Consider the following 17,361-nt stretch of genomic DNA (forward strand, 5'->3'; position numbering starts at 1 on the left):
TTCTTCATCTACAATTTTGCATATGCATTTCATTTCACTGTTAATATCTTCAGCAAGGTTTACTGGTTCCATGGAATCGTTATTTGAATTCTGCAGGAATTTACACAATGGGAGACATACAGTAAACAAGTTTCTAACAAAACTGCGATATCACAAATTGATAGTCAGTCAAAGCACATAAAAGTGAAATTGCTTGTGAGGATGAGTCTTTGTCATTCCATTCTGATATGCTTTGAATGGTTGCAATAATAGGGTTATACAATTCCACCACTGCGGCCACGGAATTATACCTCTCCAACCAACATGTTGTGCAAAGTAGAATGAGTTTTTCATGGTGTGAAGTTGTAGTTTCCATTTCGCTTATTACCGATTTTAAAGCATGTTGCCTTTTAGGGGTATTAAGAAATTCGTACAGATTTGATATTGCACCCGTACAGTTTCTAATGGCAGTTACTTCACAAGCATTGGATACAGCTAAGTTGAGGCTGTGTGTTGAGCAGTGGGCACATAAAGCTGACAGAATAAGTTCCTTTACATTTGCTTGGACTCTGTTTACTTTTCCTGACATGGATATAGCTTCGTCATACCCTTGACCACGAAACTTATATTTACATTTAATGAACGCAACTTTTCCAATATCGCCGTTGTGATTCCTTTTCCGGTCACATCATATAATGGTACGAATTGTAGAGTTTTCCTTCACAGTGAAATTTTCTCTTATCAACATAACGAACGCACAGTGATAATTGTTCTAAGTCTGACGTCTCATCGGCGAGAATAGAGAAGCAACTGGAGGCATTGTTCTTTCACGAGATTTTGAACAGTCAGGTCGTTGCACACTTCAATTATTTCATTCTGTGTTCTAGGACTGGCGTACCATATTTTTTATACACTATCAGTATTACTTCGAAAGCGAAGAAGTGCCATGAAATTGCCATCATTTCCTTCTGGTTTTTGATCGACCTCGATCTCTATTCCCCCAAATCCCTGTGGCCGCGCAGAGCGATACATTGTTTCCCCCAAAAACAAAATACTCTCAATGATAGGCATACGTTTTTCCTGTTTTCAGTTTCTTTTGAGTTGTTGCAGTACCTATTAGCACATCTATTGACTTTTTCTTCTCACATGCAATTTCGGTTGAAGTACCGACTACCTCTAATCTTTGTTTTCTTATAAAGACACTTCTCATGTTCTGAAAATCGCTTTGCGGCATTCTTCCAATTGTCAAATTTCTCGCTACAAAGTTGACCTAAGGGTTGCTTGCCAGACCCAACACCATTTCTTAAAGCAAAAAGTACACAAAATTTACAAAAACTCCTTCCCTTAAATTCGGAATATGAAAGCCACTTCCAGCGATAAAGCCATTTAAATTGAAATCGCAGATTTCTCTTTCCTTTTGTTGGAAAATCAAATTCTGGATTTGGTTCCCAGATATTGACCAAGACATCCAATTCTTTTTTAATTAGACAAGTCTCTTCCTACGTAAACACCAATATCATAAGGGTATAGTTCACTGGAACTTGAAGACGTTTAAGCTTCCGAAACCAGAACAATACACTTACCACTTCTAAATCATTCAGCGGGCACGTCAACATTAATGATTGATGTCGATGTACATTCAATACCAGCCGAGTTTTCACAGGAGGATGTGAAACTAGTCACGGGAAGTACGTTTGCAACAGCATCGTCACGTTGCGGCAGCACTACGTTACATGAATCACTACTGGCACGCGACATTTTGCTAAAAAATTGTAAAATTGAACTTAGAGAAAACTTAAACACATTAAAAAACACGGAAAGATAATGTGAAGTTTCTTTTTAAAAATATGAACTGCGAAATGCACAAAACGTTAAACGAACGTTCCACAACAAAATCTGAACTCAGACTAACGATTAATACCGCTCGACAATGTACAGTATTTCATGTATGCACTGTTGTCACTGCCGAGCTGTCCCGGCAATACGAGGTGTGTGAGAAAAGTAATGAGACTGACTTTTTACTTACCAAAGTTTTTATTTTTTTCAAACAACATTATTATCCCCTTCAAATTAGTTCCATTGGGCAGTTATACACCGGCGGAGACATTGTTCGCACTCCTGGTAGCAGCGCTCGAAGGCTTCAACTGGTCGGACACAGTCTTTTAAATGTTCTCCAGTGTTCCAAAATGACCTCCGTTTAAGACACGTTTCAATTTTGGGAAAAGGAAAAGTCACAAGGACTCAAATCAGGTGAATAGGGGGGGTGAGGAACCGTAGGAATGCGTTTTGAGGTCAAGAATTCCCTGATGGAAATGGCCGTGTGACATGGGGTATTGTCACGATGAAACATCCACTTCTCTGCAATGTCTGGTCTCATACGAATCACTCTTTTCCTGAGTCTTTCAAGGACACCTTTGTAAACTACTTGGTTGACAGTTTGTCCTGGAGGAACAAATTCTTTATGCACGTTACCCCTACTGTCAAAAAAGAAAATCGGCACGGTTTTGATCCTTGATTTGCTCATTCGACATTTTTTAGGTTGAGGAGATGACGGAGTGTGCCACTCTTCACTTTGCCGCTTTGTTTCAGGATCGTCCTCAAACATCCAGGATTCATCACCTGGAAGATCAACGCACACGTTTCTTCGATTGTCCTTCTGTTCAATTGTGAGGTTTTTTGGCACCGATTTTGCACAAACCTTTTGAATGTTCAAATCGTCTGTCAAAATTTGATGTACGGTGAAAGTGTTTAAATTAAACTGTTCACTCATCATCCTTATTGTTAAATGACGGTCTGATCTCACAAGAACTCTCACACACTCAACGTTTTCGTCAGATTTTGAAGCTGTAGGTCTCTCTGACTGAGAACACGATCTTCAACGTGCCTCCAAAAATCTTCTCGGCCTTCCAAAAATGATTTGTGCCGGCGGAAAACTTGTGCTCTTAATAAGCAATGTAGGCCTGTTTCAACTTTTCAAAGACCACACTCGGGGATTCCCCAAGTTTAACACAAAACTTGATTGCACAACGTCGCCCTAAATTCCGATGCTCCATTTTCGTAACGCACAGCAAAACCACAACTTCACTGATGGCGCTGTCAAAAATAATGTGTTGGCTGAACGGAGTAGAAACTTGTACTGATCATGTGGAAGGGATGAACAAACCGGTCTAGCACAGATCGGTAGACACAGCGTTGCCAGATCGCTGGCAGTGTTACCAATCTCATTACTTTTCTCACACACCTCGTATGCTTTACAATAAATAAGTTTATGTGGTGTCGTCCTTATTTTATTACAAGGTCGGTATTATTATCGTACCTTCTTAATAAGCGGCACGGCTTTGATGGTCTTTCCTCTTTCAGTAGACGAGGACAGATATATGCTTTAACACCCACCGCGCCAGTGAGAGCACTGCCGCCTTCTCAGAATACTGAATGACGGCTACTGTGCACACATTGAGTGATGTACTGTCCGTGCCGCAGCTTCGAGTACGGGGATTCAATTATTGAAAAAGGAAGGACGGCGGACTGGATATTATGTAGATAGATTTTGTTACCCTGACCGTGAGAAATTAAAGTAGAGAGTACGATGGATTTTTAAAAAGATACTCAAATGTGTAAATTTATAATATGTTTATTTTATGTAGGCCTAATATTAAAAAGTACTTAAACCTTCAAGGGGGGGAGGGTTCAAACCCGTTAACCTTCCCCTTGTGTACGTCCCTGGAATATTCTTTGGTAATTTGGAAAGTTTTACTGAAAACCTCTTTCATAAAAATGTTGGTTAATGTATACTGTATCAGCATACTGCAGTTTCTGTAACAAGTGTTTTATTTTTTCTCTTTATTTTACATTATTTTTAATGTGGGTGTGTTGTGTAGTCATCACCATCTGCTAGCTGTTTTATTGTATTGAGTTATTTGTTATTGAAATCCGTTGACATTGATGTATGTTTTCACCAGTGCATAGTCTTAAGCAAAATGGCAAACTATTCTGATCAGAGTTAGTCCTTCTGTGTGTTCATTGTTCCCTCTTTCGCGTTGTGCCAGTAGGTAACCATGGCAGCATCAGTGTACCTGTCACAGAAGCTGTGACATCATGACACATGATATCTTTTATTTTTAATGAGCCTTAGTAGGGTTCCAACTTTACCTGCTGGACTGTTTAGGACCTTTGTTTTATACTAAACATTATAGACCCAAATAGTGGCTGAACTGTCTGTTGGGTAACGCTGGGACTTCTAAAAACCGTTTAAAAACAGGCATTGAGAATACACGAACTGCTTTTTTCTGTAATTTGTCACTGTGATGTATTTTGTATAAATTGTGCTTGTTATCTTGTCTTTTTTTTTAAATTTGATTTTCAACTGACAGTGATTAAAAAGTGTGGCATCTAGAATAAAAAATATTTTTTTATATTTCAATTCAATATTGCCTATTTTTACGAAAAAAACTAAACAAACTTTTCAAGGTAGTGTTTTGAACTTCTTTGATTTAATGAAATTGAAACCTTTTTTAAAATTATGAGTGGGGTTATTTCTCCATTGCAAGGTAAAGCAGTATCTTATAATTTTCTTTATCCATTTATGGATAAAATGTCAAAACTTAAAATCAAACAAATCAAATCCTCTTTTTTTCGATTACGCCACTTAACGCACACATAAAGGACCACACACATAGGGACCACTCACACATAAAGTCAAATAGAATTATTCTTTTTGTTCTTCCATTATTTTCACATTCTGTTACTTTTTTTTCGTTTTCTTTCTTCAGCCTTTTTTTATGCCCGGCCTTTTGGCTTTCTCTGGGAGTCTACAATTTTTTTATTCGTTTTCTAAATTGATCTCGGTCTTGTACTTTGTTTTCGTTTTTTTTTTGTCTTCAGTCATTTGACTGGTTTGATGCAGCTCTCCAAGATTCCCTATCTAGTGTTAGTCGTTTCATTTCAGTATACCCTCTACATCCTACATCCCTAACAATTTGTTTTACATATTCCAAATGTGGCCTGCCTACACAATTTTTTCCTTCTACCTGTCCTTCCAATATTAAAGCGACTATTCCAGGATGCCTTAGTATGTGGCCTATAAGTCTGTCTCTTCTTTTAAATATATTTTTCCAAATGGTTCTTTCTTCATCTATTTGCCGCAATACCTCTTCATTTGTCACTTTATTCCACCCATCTGATTTTTAACATTCTCCTATAGCACCACATTTTAAAAGCTTCTGTACTTTTCTTCTCAGATACTCCAATTGTCCAAGTTTCACTTCCATATAAAGCGACACTCCAAACATATACTTTCAAAAATTTTTTCCTGACATTTAAATTAATTTTTGATGTAAACAAATTATATTTCTTACTGAAGGCTCGTTTCGCGTGTGTTATTCGGCATTTTATATCGCTTCTGATTCGTCCATCTTTAGTAATTCTACTTCCCAAATAACAAAATTCGTCTACCTTCATAATCTTTTCTCCTCCTATTTTCACATTCAGTGGTCCATCTTTGTTATTTCTACTACATTTCATTACTTTTGTTTTGTTCTTGTTTATTTTCATGCGATAGTTCTTGCGTAGGACTTCATCTATGCCGTTCATTGTTTCTTCTAAATCATTTTTACTCTCGGCTAGAATTACTATATCATCAGCAAATCGTAGCATCTTTATCTTTTCACCTTGTACTGTTACTCCGAATCTAAATTGTTCTTTAACATCATTAACTGCTAGTTCCATGTAAAGATTAAAAAGTAACGGAGATAGGGAACATCCTTGTCGGACTCCCTTTCTTATTACGGCTTCTTTCTTATGTTCTTCAATTATTACTGTTGCTGTTTGGTTCCTGTACATGTTAGCAATTGTTCTTCTATCTCTGTATTTGAACCCTAATTTTTTTAAACTGCTGAACATTTTATTCCAGTCTACGTTATCGAATGCCTTTTCTAGGTCTATAAACGCCTAGTATGTTGGTTTGTTTTTCTTTAATCTTCCTTCTACTATTAATCTGAGGTCCAAAATTGCTTCCCTTGTCCCTATACTTTTCCTGAAAGCAAATTGGTCTTCTCCTAACACTTCCTCCACTCTCCTCTCAATTCTTCTGTATAGAATTCTAGTTAAGATTTTTGATGCATGACTAGTTAAACTAATTGTTCTGTATTCTTCACATTTATCTGCCCCTGCTTTCTTTGGTATCATTACTATAACACTTTTTTTGAAGTCTGACGGAAATTCCCCTTTTTCATAAATATTACACACCAGTTTGTATAATCTATCAATCGCTTCCTTACCTGCACTGCGCAGTAATTCTACAGGTATTCCGTCTATTCCAGGAGCCTTTCTGCCATTTAAATCTTTTAATGCTCTCTTAAATTCAGATCTCAATATTGTTTCTCCCATTTCATCCTCCTCACCTCCTCAACTTCTTTTTCTTCCTCTATAACTCCATTTTCTAATTCATTTCCTCCGTATAACTCTTCAATATATTCCACCCATTTATCGACTTTACCTTTCGTATTATATATTGGTGTACCATCTTTGTTTAACACATTATTAGATTTCAATTTATGTACCCCAAATTTTTCCTTAACTTTCCTGTATGCTCCGTCTATTTTACCAATGTTCATTTCTCTTTCCACTTCTGAACACTTTTCTTTAATCCACTCTTTTTTCGCCAGTTTGCACTTCCTGTTTATAGCATTTCTTAATTGCCGATAGTTCCTTTTACTTTCTTCATCACTATCATTCTTATATTTTCTACGTTCATCCATCAGCTGCAATATATCGTCTGAAACCCAAGGATTTCTACCAGTTTTCTTTATTCCGCCTAAGTTTGCTTCTGCTGATTTAAGAATTTTTTTAACATTCTTCCATTCTTCTTCTACATTTTCTACCTTATCTTTTTTACTCAGACCTCTTGCGATGTCCTCCTCAAAAATCTTCTTTACCTCCTCTTCCTCAAGCTTCTCTAAATTCCACCGAATCATCTGACACCTTTTCTTCAGGTTTTTAAACCCCAATCTACATTTCATTATCACCAAATTATGGTCGCTATCAATGTCTGCTCCAGGGTAAGTTTTGCAGTCAACGAGTTGATTTCTAAATCTTTGCTTAACCATGATGTAATCTATCTGATACCTTGCAGTATCGCCTGGCTTTTTCCAAGTGTATATTCTTCTATTATGATTTTTAAATTGGGTGTTGGCAATTACTAAATTATACTTCGTGCAAAACTCTATAAGTCGGTCCCCTCTTTCATTCCTTTTGCCCAGCCCGTATTCACCCACTATATTTCCTTCCTTGCCTTTTCCAATGCTTGCATTCCAATCTCCAACTATAATTAAATTTTCATCTGCTTTTACGTGTTTAATTACTTCATCAATCTCTTCGTATACACACTCTACCTCATCATCATCATGGGCGCTTGTAGGCATATAGACGTTAAAATCGTTGTCGATTTAGGTTTTGATTTTATCCTTATTACAATGATTCTATCGCTATGCGTTTTGAAATACTCTACTCTCTTCCCTATCTTCTTGTTCATTATGGAACCTACTCCTGCCTGCCCATTATTTGAAGCGGAGTTAATTATTCTAAAATCACCTGACCAAAAGTCGCCTTCCTCTTCCCACCGAACCTCACACTAATTCCTACTACATCCACATTTATCCTATCCATTTCCCTTTTAAAATTTTCTAGCCTACCAACCTTTTTTAAACTTCTAATATTCCACGCTCCGACTCGTAGAATGTTATTTTTTGATTTTCTGGTGACCCCTTCCTTAGTAGTTCCCACCCGGAGATCCGAACGGGGGACTAGTTTACCTCCGGAATATTTTACCAAGGGAGGCACCTCCATCATTGCTATATGAAAATGCAGAGAGCCACATTTTCTTGGAAAAAAAGCAGCTGTAGTTTTCCATTGCTTTCAGCTGCACAGTACTCAGAGGACTGAGTGATGTTGATATGGCCGTTTAAGTCATTGTGACTCACGCCTCTAACAACTACTGAAAGAGCTGCTGCCCTCTTTCAGGAATCATTCCTTAGTCTGGCTCTCAACAGATACCTCTCCGATATGGTTGCACCTTCGGTCCAGCTATGCTGTATCCCTGAGCACTCAAGCCCCCTCACCAACGGCAAGATCTCATGATTCATAGAGGAGGAGTTTTCGTTTATTTGATTTTTTAATGTCTATCGACTTCCGAGAACTGTGCGAGTTTAGTTTTTGCTGCATTAAATCTACCAAAGATTTGTTTTGCTAATCTTTGTGGATCTATTCTGTACAAGCGGCCGTAAAATTTTTAACATTCTTTTTCTTATTGTGTTGTAGATTTTATCTATGTTTCTGTAAATTTCGTTTACGCTTTTGAGTTTGTGGATTCGATTTTACAAGTTTGTGCTATAAATGTTTCTTAGGATTTTTTCCACTTTGAAAATTTTTTAATCTGAAAATGTTTGGAGGCATTCGGCTGCATATGGGCTTCGGATAAAATGACTGTGTTGTAATGTTATAGTTCAATGTTGAAAGATGTTAAAAGACTTTTTATTGTACGTGTGTCTTGTTAAAAGGCGATGTTCATTTTCTTCACTCTCTCTCATTGCTTCTTTTTCGAAAACGTTAGGGGTTATGATTTTACAGAGGTATTTAAATTTTGGAGCTCTTTGGATTTATTGTTTTTTGTCTATTTTGTTTTTGGTTTCTTTATTTTTTTTATCGTTAGTGAACCATTGCGTTTTTTAAAAGGAGATGTGTATTCCTATTTTATTTACGCATTCTTTTAATTTTTATATTTTAGTTTGCTTCTTGATCGTTTTTAGCAAAGATGGCAGTATCATGTGCAAATGCTCGCAGTAGTGTGTTTATTTTAGGTCCTTTGTTTCTAATAAATACGATGTTTGCAGTTTTTAGTTTCTCAAGTTCTTTGGTTCATTCCCTGATCACTTTTTCCAGTGCACAATTGAAGAAGATTATTTTAAACAAATTTCTTTTTATAAAATTCTCAGACAGTGGGTTGTGCTCATTCTCTGGCAAAGCAATATTTTTGTGATTTATTTAATCAAAATGTGTTTTAGAGAATACTATAAAAGGGCTGAAGAATAAAAATTGAAAAACTTTTTCCGATTCCTTTTTTCTATTTTTCATTAAGAATCCTTTTTAGGTGACAGAGTAGAACTGGAAAATAGGGGAATTCCAAATTTTCAAAAATTAATTAACAATTAGTTAACACATTTATGTATGAAATGAATTTGTTAAATTAATAATATGTCAAGTTTAACTTACGCTATTGACATTCTCACTTTCATGTATCGTATCAGACAAAGTAGGGAATTTTTAAGTGTTTTATAAAGTATCGAAAGAAAATAAATTATAATGTTTGTACTTGTTTGCAGGTTTACATCAAGCATTTTGTACAGGTATTTACAGTCCAAGCATTGGATTTACACTTCAGTTTGGGAATAGATCAAAACAACTGGTACCGTTATCTGGTGTCTTTCTTGGTTTAGGACAAGTGATTGGTAGAATATATTAATACTTTATATACTGTCTTTGTTAACTTTTATAAAATTAAAATGGAATTCTAATAACCTTGTATATTATTTAGGAGTGTCAGCAGAGTGAATCTTCACTGAAACAGGTCGTGAGAAAAATACAAAATTTGCTTTGGTAATTCAAAATCACTATTTGAGACATAACAATGTGATTACTTAGATGAGAGAGATGATGATTACACATTTCATGCTTTATGCAAGCTTTCAGTTCTCTTAAATGTAATAATTTTTTATTTACATGATAACAATCCACATTTCACTTACTTTAGAAGATTCAGTTGGAGATTGTTAATTTTTTGGGAGTTGAAAACAGCCAAATAGCTAGTCCAACCCAATACTTTTAAACACAAAGTAAATTTTAAAAGAATCAGTTTGTCTTGACATCATGCAGCCAGAGTTGGAAGCGTATCCAAAATGACTAGTTTAAACTTTTAGGTGACTCTGAAAAGAACTGTTTTCAAACAGATTCTGAAAAATTTACTGGTGGGGAAGCAGCGAAGCTTGTGTCAGCATTGAGGATCTCATATGAAGTTATCAGTGTAGAAACCACTCTCAGTTTAAAGCACATTTGCTTGATTGTGCAAGTGTGTTCTTTAATAGTTGTCTATATGCAGTGATGGAAGACTTGATTGGTTGGATTGATACCTGATGCTGGTCAGAATAATAATCATCATGACTGATTTATGTTTTAATCTATTGTATATCACTGGTCAAAATGATATGCAATAGATAATGGTAATGAATACTTCATACAATCTTGTAGCAGAATATTTTAATGACATCAGTATGTTTTATAAAAGAAAAATATTTAACCAATAATGAGAATTGTTTTTAAAAATATTTGCTTTAAAAAACAGCTGGTGTAAATTCTGAAAAATGCAAGAATTAGAGATTGCTGATTTTGATGCAACACTTTATTTCGTATTGATTTTTTTTACTTTATTGATTATGTGAAAGGTGAAATATTTTTAAAAAATAAACAGTTTTAAACATAAAAATATTCAAATCAAAATTTATCGCCACTGTTTTACATAATCATATAGTAGGCACAACGTGTTCTGACAGACTGGAAATGACAGTAATTTTAAGTTTAGAATGAAAATTGGATCCTTGTTAGGCAAGAAGAACGAATTAATATAAACAACTGGTAACTTTCGATAAGCAGTAACAATGTTTATTTATTTAGGCGTATTATTTAAGATATATAATTTATAGTACAGAATTTATCTTTCTGACTATTGATGAGATAGTTTTGTTTGTTTGATCAGATAACCTGCTAAGTTGATAAGATTTTATCCTGTTAGAAGATGCTCAATTCTCTTATCACAATAAACCAATTTCAGACAGCATGCCATACCAACATTGCAAGTAGTTATGAAGAAAACAGGTAATCTAATTAGATTGCTGATAGTTATGTTTATGAAACATGTTTATGTTTAAGAAATGGGTGGTACCTCCTCACTTTCTTGTTTTTCTTTCAAGCCATGTAATGCAGTGACTGCTTGTGTATAACCTATGTGTTTCTGGCGAATGTATTGCGATATATTAATTCTATTTTTTTATTTGCAATCTAGGGATATTATTTTATCTTGTTATGTGATTATATAAAATAATATAGATTTTATCATCTCTGAACAATACATTCTAGTCATATTTTTAATTTATGATAGCTGTTTTAGAAGCAAATTCTGATTTTTTTTTTACTTTTGAGAAGTTCACATAAAAATCTTACATTTTATAACTTATAAGTTCAGTGTTATAGATAAATGCAGATTAACATCTAAGTTTCAGAATAATAAATAATAAAATTACTATGACCTAATTATAAACAAATTTACTTATGGGTTTGTTCAGTTCACTTAACAAAATTCCATTTTAATGTTAAATAAAAGTAGTGGATTTATTAACGTGATAATGATCTTTAAAGTCCTTTCTCATAAAAGCTATAAAAATTATAAGAGAAACAAAATAAATATTTATAATTTGAACCTTAACTAAATTTTTAAGGTAGTTGCTGGCAAATTGTGCAAGGGAAAAGATTTAGCAAACTTCGATGGGGACGAAGAATAGTTTTAACAACAGGTATAGTGGCTCAGCTCATCTCTTTTGCACTCATTTGTATTAATATTCCTCCATCTGCTGTTTTTGGGAATACTACTGAAAGTGCAATAATAAAAAGCAAGTAAGTTTTCTATTATGTTATAACACTGTATATATTGAAAAAATAATTACTTGTATATAAATTTGTGAAATGCATTTTTTTATACAGAAATAAACTGCTTAAAGATTATTCAATTAAATTAGAAAACAAGTTTACGCTCAAAACCTTTTATTAAAATTTAATCCAAAACTAGATTGCTTTTTTGATTGTTAATAGTCATTATTGATAGATATTGAGGTAAACTTGTTTTCCAGTTTATATTTTTATGTTTTATTCTATAACATCAACTGTGAAAAAAGTTTTGAAAAGTACACTAAGTATAAATACTAAGAAATAAATGAGTATTAGTGATGATCAATGATGTAATCTAAGATTTATTTATTTCTTCCTAAAATTATAATTTTAATCAATAATAAAATATAATCATATTATGTGTAAAAATGTAATCACTTAAATGTTTGTTTCAGTATATTTATAGCTATATTCTGCAGTGTACTGCTTGGTATTGGTGATGGATGCTTGAATACCCAAAATTATTCAATACTTGCTATATTATTTCCTAATGAGGCTGTACAATCATGTGCTCTGTATAACTTCTCAAAGGTAAATTACTTAATCATAAAAATCGTGTTTATTTAGATTACATTTTTCAGACTAAATATTCCAAATAAAAAATATTTTTTTCCACGCATTGTGAATGAATGATCCTATTGCTGCTTCAGAACTGTGCTGCCTGTGTGGCAAGACTAATGAATCCATTACACACTTAATTAGTGGTTGTCAGATTTCATTATGACCAAACGGTTTTCTTAGACAAGTCAGTGATATGTAACAGATATGTTGTAACTGAAGTGACAGTGAAGCTGGAAAAGATCTCCTGGCTTATAGGTGCAACTATTCCACTGGCAAACAATTTGAGGAAAAATACTGTGAAAATGTCAGGTTTTTAGATCAAATGAAGGAGATCTGGGATCAGGAAGAGATACATGTTGTTCCCACTCTGCTGAGTGTGACATTTCACAATGATTGGATAAAACAGTAAACTCCCATGATGTTCCAGCAAGTTTATTCCTGCTAATGCAGAAGGCATCTTGCACAACTGTAGATTGATAAGGAGGTGTATAATATCTGATGCTGGCAGCTTACCAGTAGAATTTGTGTAACAGGAAAATAAAGTTCAAATGTTGTCTGTTTTTGGATATTTATTGTTTCATGTCTTCATAATGGAGTGGAGCTCCTCGTCCGAGCGCTTCCAGTAGTCCTTGGTCCTTTAACTAGAATATATAATAGGTTACTCTTTGCTGGCCACTTTCCGGTGTGTTGGAAGCATTTAGACTTGGTGTTTTTCAAAGATGGTGACAAAGATCCTACTGTTAATTCTTCTTACCATCCACTAACGCTCTTGCTTGTGATTGGAAAGGTTTTTGAGAAGGTCCTGAATTTGCGTATGAATGTTAGATTGGGCACTGATCATTTGTTAATGGGCAACCAGTATGGTTTCTGACCGGGCAAGAGCACTGAGGTTGCCATACTAAAGGTGATGGATATAGCTTCCTCTAGTCCATGTAAATATTTATCAGGGGATTTTCTGGATATATCTGGGGTATTTAACAACTTATGGTGGTCCTCTGCCCTGTTTCAGATGCAGAAGCATAAGTATACAGGAAATGAATTAAAGTGTTTTCAAGTTATTTCAGCCATCGGATCGTTTCCTTGCATGATGTCGACTTGGAAGTTCGTAAGACCTTAACTAAGGATGCCAGTGTTAAGGCCTCTGGCAGGGCAGTGTTCTGAGTCCTCTTCTTTGGATCATAGAATTCGATTCCATGCTGCGTTTAAGGTTGCCATGTGGTTTTTGTGTTGGCGCTTATGCTGACGACATGCTGCTACTGATTGAAGGGGATTCGCGTAACCGAGGTAGTTCCAAGCTGCTCATGCTTGTGAGACACTCCGACTGTGGAGTCTTCAAAATAAGATGATTTTTAGCCCAGAAAAACCACAATGATGTTGCTTAAGGGTCGGTTAGCTGCTTCCCAACAAATCCTGGTTTGGATGGCTGGTCTCCCCATTCAGTATGTTACAGCTCAAAAATACCTGGGTATTATCCTTGATGAGAATTTTCGGTTCAAGGAAAATCTACAGTATGTAACAGAAAAGGCCGCTGATGCTTTTTATGGAATCTGTAGAGTCATTCATCCCGATTGGGGGTTGAATTACCGTACCATGCGTATCCTTTACTAAGGAGTCAACGAACCTATTATGCTATATGCTGTGGCTGGCTGGGCTCACCGCATGGCTTTTAGGCATTGCATGGACATTTGACTTGCTGGCTGTTATAGTTGGTTGTAGAACAGTCTCGCGCGATGTAGTCTATGTTGTGGCCGGAGTCAAACCAACAGATATCTTGGCTAATGAGCATAAGGAATGCTACATTTCCAAGATAAATAACCTATTGATGTCAGAACGAAAGCAGGAGATTGAGGACCGGGGCCTTGCGTCTTGGCAGGTCAGGAAGGACATGCATGGTTTATTTCCTATAGTGTCTGATTTAGGTGCGATTGGATGGGTCTCCCCCAGTCGGTACATCTCACAGTTTCTCTCTGGGCATGGTGCCTTTTGTCGCGTTTGGCTAAGTTTCGTTTGGTGGATTCGAATCAATGACCGGATTGTGGGACATGATACAGTGGACCACGTCCTCTACATCTGTCTTTTCCCTACAGGTTTGGGATGTCTTCATAATGTCATACCAATATAGATACAATAGAATTATTTTAAGCCTTGCCACAATGGCCAGTTGAAGCACAAAAAACTGGTCATAAGCGATGAAGTAATAATAATAATGCAGGTTTTATTTTTTACAGAGTGTTTCTGTTGCAGTTGGGTTTTTTCTGGCAACCTTCTTTAATTTATATTATCAACTCCTTTTCCTGGCGGTAATGGCAATATTTGCCCTACTTTCATATATTTATGTAGATATGCGTACTTTTAAAAAATGTGATGATCAGAACAACATATCAACACCATAAGTTTTCTCAAATGTAAAATTTTAAATTTTGTGTTTTATTTGTAATTTAAAAAAAAAATAATATTGTATATATTTAAATTTTCCTCCTTCCTCTTTCACGCTTTCTCATTATTGGATTTTTTTAATACTGGTGTCAGCTTATCACTGTAGAAATAGCATTAGATTTGATACAAATTCATTCGTGTTATCTTTCAGAAGTTTTTGTTATGTAAATGCAGATTAGTATTATTTTGAATAATGTATTATCAAATTCATTTTTCTTTTCTATTTTAAAAAAAAATTAATCTGTAAAGAAATGTTTAATTATTCAACAAAGCATAAATTGTTATCCCATATTTTCTAAGTTAAATAATGATAATTTTGAGTTATGAGATATGTAGTGTTTTTATTTTGTATATATCTTAACTAATTTCCATATTAACATCCAAGTAATAAAAACCAACCACATTCATAATTTTTCATATTTTATTCATAAAAATCCAACCACATAGAACCACCAGAAGGAAAGGAACCAGGTATCATAAACATAAGACATACTAAACATTATTACAGAACAAAAATACTCTACACTCCAAAACAAGAAATCCTATTTCATTAATCTAATATAAACTTTTCTGCCATATACATAGAACAAGCATTGCATAATTTATATTGAGCAATAAATGTACAAAATAATATACAGACTGTATCATGAAGTTCTTCTGGGACTTTCATAACCTATTCTATTAATGAAAATACTGGAAAAAGTTCATATAAATATATGTTCTAAAATGATTCATTTATGAGTTAGCAAGTGAAAGATTTTGCTTGGATTTGAGCTACACCGATAAATGAGGTTGTACTGAAATTTTTAGGATGTTAATTAGAGACAGAATTAATGATTTCCTATATTTTTTGAGATGAACAACCAATAAGATCAGTCCAAAAACCCTATCTGCAGTAGTTTTTGAAAAACCTGGGGTGAAAACCAATAAATTGGTGTAAAAATTCCTACAATGACTTTGTAAATGGGTAATAAGCATACAAAACTTTTAAAACTTGTATAGAATTTAATTCTGAAAAGAATGGTGTAAGATAAGTTGAATAAAACAAAGAAAAGTTACAAAAATTTGAATTTTATTTCGAAACAGTACACTAGACCAAAATGCATTATGTACAAATTTATAATAAATATTAAAAAATGAGCCCGACATCTTCAATACTAGCACACTTCTTTACTGCTTTTATTGCTCCTTTTAGTTCTTCAGGACTGTCTTTAAGTTGCTAATTCAGATAATTAATGTAGATAAGTAATTTCTCATGAGAATGTATTTTTATTTTGTATATTACATTTTTCATCCATCCCCAAATGCAAAATTCTAAAGGTGTTAGATTAGGCAAATTGGTGGCCAGGTATGTGCACCTCCACAACCGATACATTTCCCAGAGAAACGATGATTTAAGTGAGTGAGTGGAAATGGAACAATAGAAGTTGGGAGGCATGCCATTGTGCTGAAAGCATTACTTTGTGTCTCTGCGCTACAAGTACATCATCAAGCAGCTACGGCAATTCTTCGGAAAGTGCAAGTAGATCTCAGCATATAAGCGACTAGGTAATATGAATGTGAACAGTTAAAACAGCTTATTATGAAGAAGGTGGCACCGTATACTGATGCTAAATTGGTGTTGAAAATGTCTTCCACCATTTCACAAGGATTTACTTCTGGCCATTATGCTCATCGCAGTATTTTGTTGATGCAGTTTCAAATGAAATTTGCCTATTCGGTAAACAAAACATACTTGTAGAATTTTTGTCTTGTATTCTACCAGTTGCAGAACTTCAAGGAAAGTGGACCTTCTCCTGGGTGTAGTTGAACTGGCTGTTTCTGATGAGAATAAAATTTGTCTTAAGTGTCTTCCAAACCATCAAATGCGAAACTCCTATCCGCTTTGAAATACATTATGTACTGATGCCTGGCATCAATACTGCATCACTAATAATTTCATCAATATCAGTGTCATGTTGCACAGGTTGTTCGTAGTTGGTACGAATACTTAGTAGTGAACCTGTACACTACAATTTGTCATTAAAGCTAGATCAAAACCCTTTAATTTCCATATTTATTTGTACCAATATATTGCTTAAATTGGAAATATGGAGCATTAAAGACTAAAATGGCCTTTTCTCTTTAAGTGGAATATTTAGGTTCAGAAAAATCATAGAGAGACATACAAAGAAAGAAATTAAAGCTAAAGTCTTAACCTTTTAAACGATTTTAATGCAGTTTAATGAAAAAAATTTGTTTCCTCCATGCATTTGATCAAACACAAAGAAAAACTTTCAAATTTTTAACTTTTCTTCTCACCAATTTTTTTTAATCTGATGATTTTTGAAATCTGAAATATACTGTCAAAAAGTAGAATATTCAAGCTTTAATTTTTTTTATTCATCCCTCTAAGCTTCTTGGTTGTAACGTTAAAGTAGTTTGAATACAATTATTTTTTATCATAAAATATAGGTGTACCTTGAATTTTTTGTATTATTGTAGTAGGTATTTAATTTTAGTTTGAAATATCAAGAAAACGTAATTTTTGCAATTTTTTTAATTAGCCATTGCCTTTCTAGACCGTCTGAACACCTTCAAATTTTCTTTAGGCCTTCTGCCGAAGTCACCCTGAAGTCC

At 34.4% G+C, this 17,361-nt stretch overlaps 1 protein-coding gene across 1 annotated transcript in view; it reads left to right on the plus strand.

Moving 5' to 3' along the window:
* The window catches only part of LOC142319909 (UNC93-like protein MFSD11), a 35,995-nt gene extending 21,246 nt beyond the window's left edge, over positions 1-14,749 (plus strand). The window contains exons 5-8 of the mRNA XM_075357583.1: positions 9,354-9,479; positions 11,520-11,694; positions 12,141-12,276; positions 14,535-14,749. Of these exons, the coding sequence (XP_075213698.1) occupies positions 9,354-9,479; positions 11,520-11,694; positions 12,141-12,276; positions 14,535-14,699 (602 nt within the window). The 3' untranslated portion in view covers positions 14,700-14,749. The remainder of the gene's footprint in view (positions 1-9,353; positions 9,480-11,519; positions 11,695-12,140; positions 12,277-14,534) is intronic.
* Positions 14,750-17,361: the final 2,612 nt, after the last annotated feature.

Source organism: Lycorma delicatula, chromosome 2, assembly GCF_047948215.1.
Source record: "Lycorma delicatula isolate Av1 chromosome 2, ASM4794821v1, whole genome shotgun sequence".
NCBI lineage: Eukaryota > Metazoa > Arthropoda > Insecta > Hemiptera > Fulgoridae > Lycorma > Lycorma delicatula.